Source organism: Suricata suricatta, chromosome 4 (assembly GCF_006229205.1).
Source record: "Suricata suricatta isolate VVHF042 chromosome 4, meerkat_22Aug2017_6uvM2_HiC, whole genome shotgun sequence".
NCBI classification, from domain to species: Eukaryota; Metazoa; Chordata; class Mammalia; order Carnivora; family Herpestidae; genus Suricata; species Suricata suricatta.
This window is the reverse complement of record NC_043703.1, coordinates 9572484-9580901: the sequence shown is the minus strand read 5'-3', so window position 1 is coordinate 9580901 and position 8418 is coordinate 9572484. Positions and strand designations below refer to the sequence as shown.

The window sequence follows — 8418 nt, the reverse complement described above, 5'->3', positions numbered from 1 at the left end:
TTAGTTGCTTTATGTATTTGGGTGCTCCCGAGTTAGGCGCATAGATATTTATAATTGTTAGCTCTTCCTGATGGAGAGATCCTGTAATTATTATATAATGTCCTTCTTCATCTCTTGTTACTGCCTTTACTTTAAAGTCCAGTTTGCATGGATATTTTTAATCAAATAAGTCACTACTGAAAAAAAAATAATACTCAGACCAGGGTGATAGTCCCTGAGTACTGCCCACTCTGTAGTGGTATATGCTTTTAGGACTTCATAAAGGAAGTATAGCCGCACGTTGGCTCAGGTGTGTTTAATTGTCTTAGCCTAACAAAATTTAATCAGAGACCTCCCTCCTGTCCCCCATTTACCCAGGATGCAGATAAGAAATGGAGTGCTTATTGCTTTTCTTCTTTCCTCTGTGCTCCTGGAATAGATACTGCCCATGAGTCCAATTGAAGAAACAAGAAGGGGTAATGAAGAGCCACCTCTTAATTACACAATCAGTTCACATTTCTTCTGGGAGTTGTTCAGTGCAGAGCTGCAAATTAAAGGAGAACATGTCTCCTGAGAATATGAGTAGAGCGACCCCCAGGCGCTGCTGGGTTGCTCACATCGGCAAGGGCCTCCACCCACTGACCCAAGCCAGGCCTTTCTTAGCGAGGGTCGTAGTGGGATTGTCTCCAGACTGCATCTTAAGTTACAAACCTCTTCTCTGAGTTCATAAGTGGACCATTCAGGACTGTAGGTAATTGACAGAAATAACTCTATAGGTTGTCACCGCAGAGACGAATGAGGAGGCAACTACCTGAAAGCCATCAATGTCCCACACACCTTCTGTCTTCACTTCTGTTCTTCAGCGTGACTTTTATTGTCGTGCTTATAGAAAGCCTGCAGTGTGTCTAACAACTAGAGAAAGAAAAAGAGGAGAGAAAAGGGCAAAGGACACATGCTGACTGTGCCCGTGTGGTTTTCTTCGGAGGACAGTAGCTTTCCTAGAGAGCTTGCCCAAGAGACTTTCTCTTGTATCTCATTTATTAGAGGTATGTCCTAGGCCAAAAGGATCCTGGGTAATCAAACATTTTCAAATGGGCATATTGTCACCTCCCTGAAAAAAAAATGAGTGTCCTCTTAAAATTAACAAGGGGAAAAGAATACGGAGCAGGCAATATGTAGTATTTGATATAAATAGATCTGCTCCTGGCTCAGCTTCCTAATTGAGAAACATCATTGCAGTGCTTTAAGGAAATGTATCTGAAAGCCAATGAATCTCACCAGAAAAAGTCTTTGTCTAGAGCAATACTGACCAATAGAATTTGCAAAGATAATGGAAGTGTTCTATATCTGCGTCATTCAACACAGGAGCCACTGGCCACATGTGGTGACCAAGCACTTGAAATGTGACTTTCACATCCGAGAAACCTAATTTTACATTTTACTTAGCTTTAATAAATTCAAATAGTCATGTATGACTAACGACTACTATATTGGGCAACACAGGTCCAGAGCATCCTTGGTGAGGGAAGGGAAGAATAAAGGAAGAAAAAGCAAGGATGGGGGTGCCCGATGCAAGGAGATAAGCATCTGGGAGAGGTGAATGGCTCTGGAAGTGAAAATCGAATGGAAAAATACTCATCTATGTGAATACTTGGGAAGTCAAGTGAGGGCCGATTTAGTTTACTTCATATGGTTTATTAGACTGGATCTTTCTAAGGTTCATTCTAGAATGATCCATTGTACATTTATTATACAAAGATACCTTCTCACTATGGATTCTGCCACCCAACAGGCATGTTCTAACTGAATGGTATTTTCATGATACTCTGGTCGATCTGTCCTGCTGGGTGTGTCATTCACAGGCCTAAGTGACAGTGTGGTACATTTGGTCCAGTAAAAGCTGACTGAAACTACTGTTATGGTCTTTTTTATTTAACTCCCAGTTTTCAGGAGCATTGCACTTAGTAGGTCTCCTCTATGGAATATTTTCCCTTGTCATTTTACAAAATCATCTCATCTTCCTCCTCTTTCCTAGATATTCCTACTTGTCTGGCTTCATGTCCTCTACCCTAGCCCTAAATATGGGAGTTCCCCAAGATTTATTTCTCCCAAGGTGGGTTCATGCACTTTCCGTGCTTTAAATGGCATCTACTTGGGGCACCTAGGTGGCTCGGTTGGTTAAGCATCTAACTTCAGCTCAGGTCATGATCTCATGGTTTGTGGGTTTGAGCCCCGCATCAGGCTCTGTGCTTAAGCTCACCTGGAGCCTGCTTCAGATTCTGTGTCTCCCTCTCTCTCTCTGCCCCTCCTCCACTCATGCTCTGTTTCTCTCTGTCTCAGTAATAAATAAAAACATAAAAAAATTACAAAAAATGGCATCTACTTTTGGAAAGTCCAGTGTGTATAAGCTTAGCTCTAACCCTTCCTCTGAGTACCAGATTTGCATCATCTGATTACTTGACCTCTCTATATGGTTGTCTCAGACACACAAGATGCAAAACAGAGCTGATTTCCTGCCCCAACCTCTCTCTCCTGCAGTTTCCATATCTGAGAAATATTTCCCTAGTAGAAAACTAGTCCTTTCTTTCTCAGCCGCCATGTCCAATCCAACAGGCACTGCCACCGAAGCAGATCTCTGTCTACCTCTCTCCATTTGTACCAACATCACCTCTGTCACCTGTCACTTGGACCTCCTCCACGCTCTCTCACTTTCACCGTCCTCAGGGCCTCCCAGCACACCGTCATCTCCCACACAGCTGCCAAATTGAATTTGCAAATTGTAAATTATATCATATCACTCTCTTGCATTGCACCCTTCTATGATTTCCCATCCCTCTTAGATTAAATTGAAACTTTTTACCAGGAAGGAATAATTTCCAGTAGTGCTCTCATTCCTGAATATTTCTGCAGCTTTGCTATTTATTCCATTTTTTCGTTCTCAGTTTTCTTTGAACACATTGACCTTTTTTCACTGCCTGTAACATGCCAAGCTCTTTCTTATTCCAAGAACTTTCATTAGCTTTCTAGGACATTGGCTGTCTGGCTTCCTCTCATCCCTTGGGTGTCACAGAGCTCTTCTCTGACTACTCTGGTTAGCACTGTTCTCACTGTTGGATACAGTAGTGTCCTGTTTAGTTCTCCCATAGCTCGGATGCATTTGTGTGTTGGTCCTTGTTTTATATCCTTGTGGACTATAAGAACCATGAGAGTAGAGCTCCTGTGATGTCTGGTACCCAGCAGTTTCTTGAATGGATGCCTGTGTTATTAAACTTATTAAATTTATTTTTATTGAAAGATTTTTTAAATTTTTAAGTAAAGAGAAGCCATGTAAATGGCAATGCAAAATATTTGAATACCATTGCATTTTGACCATTGTCTGGGCTAGATGCCAACTTAATTTTGCAGAAAGATGTGATGAATGGGCTAATAAATGAAAAACAATCTCCTATTTCCTTGAATATAAATTTTACATTAAATTACTTGCTGTGAGGAGCCATTCTCAATGATATCCTAAGTTAAAGACAAAATGGCTTTCTCTGCAATCAGGATTAAATGATTCCACTTATGCCAAATTGATGGTAATTCCTACTAGCCCAGGGTCAGTAAGAAACAAGAACATTTGGAAAGTCCATAGCTTGATATCATTGGTGCACAGAAACCCTTTCTCATTTTTTTGCATCTCAGATTATCTGCCTCCAAAGATGGACAGTTTTTTTTTTTTTAGCATCGTAAATAGACCTCACTCTAAGTGGACTTTTGTTTTATTGGTGAGGTCAAGATATAATCAATTTAGTAACTATTTTTTGTGTATGTAGCTCTTAGGGGGCACTGGTTCTCTAACTTCACTCCACCCTAATGAATACAAAAATAGAACAGCCATCCAAGAACTGTTTATTGTCCCTCAGTGACCTATAATCATGTCCCGATTCAGTTAATAGTTCTAAGTTGGGATTAGGGGGTGGGGTAAGGAACTGAGAAGGAGATTTTGTTTAAAAACAAGTGCTTTCCATCTAGAAGGCTTTCTGTTTGTTTGTTTGTTCAGTTGGTTTTTGAGGATCTTCTCTAAGGCAGTGTGCTTGGACTCTGAAGAATTGCAGTGATGAATCAGAAGTGATTCCTATTCTCAAGGAATTCACTGTCAAGTAGTGGGTTTATTTGATATATAACTAGGTATCACCAAGTGGAAAACAAAGTTCCACAATAGAAGTGAAAAATAAGGTACTATAGAAATTCAGAGGAGAAGATGAACTTTACTTGGTGATCTTAGAAAAATCTTCACAAAGATGTAGTCACATTCCCTGAACTTTCAGAATTATCAGAGGCAGGCCGTGTCAGGTTGGAGAATGGATTCCTGTCTCAGCAAATGTAGGAAGTCAGAAAACCCCGGGAAATGTACAGGGGCAATGAGTAGATCAGTTAAATGGTGAGTACATGAAAGGGGAGAATAGGAGGGAGGGAGTGACGTTGGAAAAGTAGGGCGGGGTGTATTTCAGGAAGCCAAAGCGTAAGCAAGACTAGAGTAGGTGAACTTCATCCCATAAGCGTTAGGGAGCTGCGTGGGGCTGGTCTCAAGGCTGCCTGTGAGTAGCGTCGTGCTGTGGGAAGTGGGGAGCACGAATGTTGGAGAATGACCTGATAGAGGGAACTCTCAAAGGTTGATGATGGTGACGTGGTGGACATTTTGGAAGGTTCTGGCAACTCTTTAGAAGAGGGGAGTAAAAAGAGATTCAAGTGTGATACAAAACATTTTGAACTGGGTACTGGAAGCAGAGTTGTGCCATTAAAAGAAATGGGCAAAACGGAAGAGCAGGCGTGAGTCTAGACAGAAAAAGGACAGAAAAAGGCATGTGTGAGTCTAGAAGTGTCAGTTTGGATGCTAGTAGAATACAGAGTGAGAATCACGGAGTAGCGTTTAGAAGGAATTTAGAGGCTGGAGATGCAGCCCCATAATCATTTCACTTGTCTGACAGCCTGCGATTTATGAATTTTTTCAAGAGATATTAGAGAGAGAAGAATGAAGATTAAGAATAGACAATCAGGAACGCCTGGGTGGCTCAGTTGGTTGAGGGTCCGGCTTCGGCTCAGGTCATGATCTCAGGGTTCGTGGGTTCCAGCTCACGTCCGGCTCTGTGCTGACAGCTAGCTTCTGTGTCTCCCTCTCTCTCTGACCCTCCCCTGCTCACACTGTCTCTGTCTCTCAAAAAAAAAAAAAAAAAAAAAACATTAAAAAAGGAAATAAGTTACAAGTGGAGGATGAGACAATGTAATGGGATGTTGGTGGCAATTAGATGGACGTCTCTGCTGATGTATGACTGTCATAAGTATAGTGTATACACACCGAAAGATAAACATTCCCAGAACTGGGAGCCAATGACAAAAACAAGAAAAAAAAAGTCCCAGATACGAGGCTAAGCCTCAGGCTGTTTTTAACATCTGTAGAAGATAAATCTACTTATGCTAATATCTCTGTTCTTGTTAGTAAGCAGAGAGGTACACAAAGTAATGTTAACCGTTAGTTTGTTATTAGTAAACAGTAGGAGAGCAATCAATAATTGCAGACAGCAAGAGTGACATGACCAGCGACCAGCGTTGCAAGCTGGTCTGGATGTCACCGATGTGTCCAATTAGGAAACGCGCCGAGACTTCGTACTGACAAAAATTGCAAACGAGGAAGCATCTGGTATCAAGAAAGGTTGATAAAACTCAATTTTCAATTGTTTCAAGGTTTCTTTCTTTCTTGGTCCATCTCCCGTGCTGCCTTCCAAGGTAGCGTGTCCATCCTGAACTCTGTCCGGAGTTCTTTTTCAACGAATGCACGCCACATGGACTCTCTGTAAAGGAAAGCGCTTTGGCTTGCGAGGAAATGAGGTCCTCCGGCTTGCATCTTTCTTTCTTCAAAATTGCGCTTCGGCGGGCTCCTTACGCCTCTCCCCTTCTCACCGCCCCTCCCCCACCCGTGATTTCCTCTCAGGCCACGGCACCTGCTCCTGCGGCCGCTGCGTGTGCGAGCGAGGATGGTTCGGGGCGCTCTGCCAGCACCCGCGGAAGTGTAACATGACGGAGGAACAAAGCAAGAGTCTGTGCGAATCAGCGGATGGCGTCCTGTGCTCCGGGAAGGGTGAGTGCGTCCCGCCTGAGCTCGGCCGCCTCCCTGCTCCGGCGCGCGGTTTGCCCGGCGGCGCGCACCTGTCCGGGCCTGCGCTCCGCGGGCGTGAGAACCACTCTGTCCCCTGCGGGCCCCAGACTCTGACTTGAAAGGTGACCGCATGAAGTTGGGGCATCTCAGAAAATGAAACGCGCGGCAAGGCTTTCGGGCAAAAAGGTCCTGAGCCGCTTGTATATACCGTCGTTGCTGAGTGACCTAGAATTAATAATTAAATGAAGAAGAGAAGGAAACGTGATACAATGAGCAATGAGCGGAGCAGAGAAAAGGCAGAAGGGTAATTGTTGTGTTCACCTGTGAAGGAGCACAGCCCAGACCTGCAGAGAGGCGATCACAAGTATCTGAACTGCCAACAGGCAGACTTTGGGGACATCAGAAGCTAGTTTCTGTAGTGGGAGAAAGACACAAAGGGAAATGAAATACTGTTTCCTAAAAAAAGGAAGACTATATGGATCCCCAAATTCTGGTGTCATTTTTTTTGGCCTAAACATCATTAAAATTCCAACCAAACATGTGGCCTCATATATATAATATAGGTATAATATAGGTGTAATGGAGCCTGCAAGGTGGTTATGATTTGCAGGTCAGTTGACTAGGAGCCACCTCCGCAGTGGAGCATCACAGAGACAAAGGCTAGAAGGGCAGCCTCACCCATTGTCCCTCCCACCAACTGCCCCAGAAAAGCAGAACCGATTTTTTTCTGAGACAGAATATGAATAGATTACATTTCAGATATCTTGATGTTGATGTTTCCGTGTAAGTTCTGGAAGGGACTTTAAAAATCCTCTTCTCATAGTGCATATGGGCCCATCTAGGAAGGAGGCTGTCACGTTCCTTCTTGCCAGTGCCTAGAAAAACACCAGGAAGGCTCCGGAAGCTTGCCAGATTCTCAGTAATCTTCAGGAGCTGCCCTCTGTGGAACGAGATGGCATGGGGCACCCCGACTTCTTCAGCAGCCTCCTTGCAGAACATTCAGCCCCTCCCCTCTGCAGACAAGGCGCTCCTGGAGGTGAAACGCCTACCCCGGGTCTGGATTAGCGTGTAAATCTCTTTTGGCAGAAGACACAGCAAAGCAAAGAGAGTGGCTAAATAGTGAGAAAGGGGGTTCTGAGGCAGGAGGTGTGTGGGGCTGAGACCCCACACAGTGGCGGTGCCTGTACCCATCGCCAAAGGCCACTGCTATCAGGTGCAAAGAGGCTTTTTGGCACAACGGCTGAGATAAAATCGGATGGAGTGCTGTGACCACATGAGGTGCCAGGGGGAAGGCTGAAAATTGAAACCTGCTCAGTTTTAATAGATGGCCGTGCTTGCCCTTGGTTCCCAAGCATGCCGTGCTCTGCCAATGAGGCCGCCCTTCAGCCTGACACAGTGACAGCCGTCAGGTGACCACCAAATGGGTTTAAAGAAACCACGTTGTTCTCTTAATAAATTCATTCTAATCCCAACTCTCAGAAGCATCTAGCACCAGTTTGGCTCTTCGGGGAGAAGAGGTTCTCAACTCCTAGAAACACTTGCTTTAGGTTTGAGCTCTGTTGGGAAAAGCAAAAGGGAGGAAGGGATGGTGAAGGAGATTGACAAAGAACACAGGGAAGGAGGTGGGGATGGAATTAACTTTCAAGGTTGTAATCGGAAGGGAAGAAAAAAAATGTTTCCAGATCAGAAGGCAGTGTCCCGCCTGTAGCAAAGCCGTGAGGATGACTAACTTGTCTGAGTTAGATTTCTTCTTTTTTTTTAATGTTTATTCATTTTTTTGACAGAGAGAGAGAGAAGAGAGAGAGAAGAGAGAGAGAGAAAGAGAGAGAGAGAGAGAGAGAGAGAGAGAGAGAGAGAGAGAGAGAGAGTGAGTGGGGGAGGGGCAGGGAGTGAGGAAGACACACAATCTGAAGCAGGCTCCAAGCTCCGAGCTGTCAGCACAGAGCCCGATGCGGGGCTCAAACTCACAGACAACGACATCAGGACCTGAGTCCAGCTGAGCCACCCAGGTGCCCCTAAATTTCTGCTTTCTGAGTACGGCTCCAAACATAGAGCCCTAAAGGTTAGATTTTTCCAGTTGGTCTTCCATAATGGCATTATCATTGGTATATGGATATTCTTTTTTCACAGAAATTCCATAGAAAGAGGATGCCCATCTGCATTGAAACATTAGTCTGGTTGTTTATATTTGTTTACTTCAAAAGTCATTCACTTTGGGGGTGTGTGTGTGTGTGTGTGTGTGTGTGTGTTTACTAAATACACTATTGAATCATCAACATTGTCCATGAGCAGACCATGGCTAA

At 44.1% G+C, this 8418-nt stretch overlaps 1 protein-coding gene across 3 annotated transcripts in view; it reads left to right on the top strand.

Moving 5' to 3' along the window:
- Positions 1-8418, top strand: part of ITGBL1 (integrin subunit beta like 1) — a 212242-nt gene that overhangs the window by 195137 nt on the left and 8687 nt on the right. For all 3 annotated transcript variants that reach the window (XM_029936470.1, XM_029936469.1, XM_029936468.1), the window contains exon 9: positions 5951-6097. In XM_029936470.1, coding sequence (XP_029792330.1) covers positions 5951-6097 — 147 coding nt within the window. The remainder of the gene's footprint in view (positions 1-5950; positions 6098-8418) is intronic.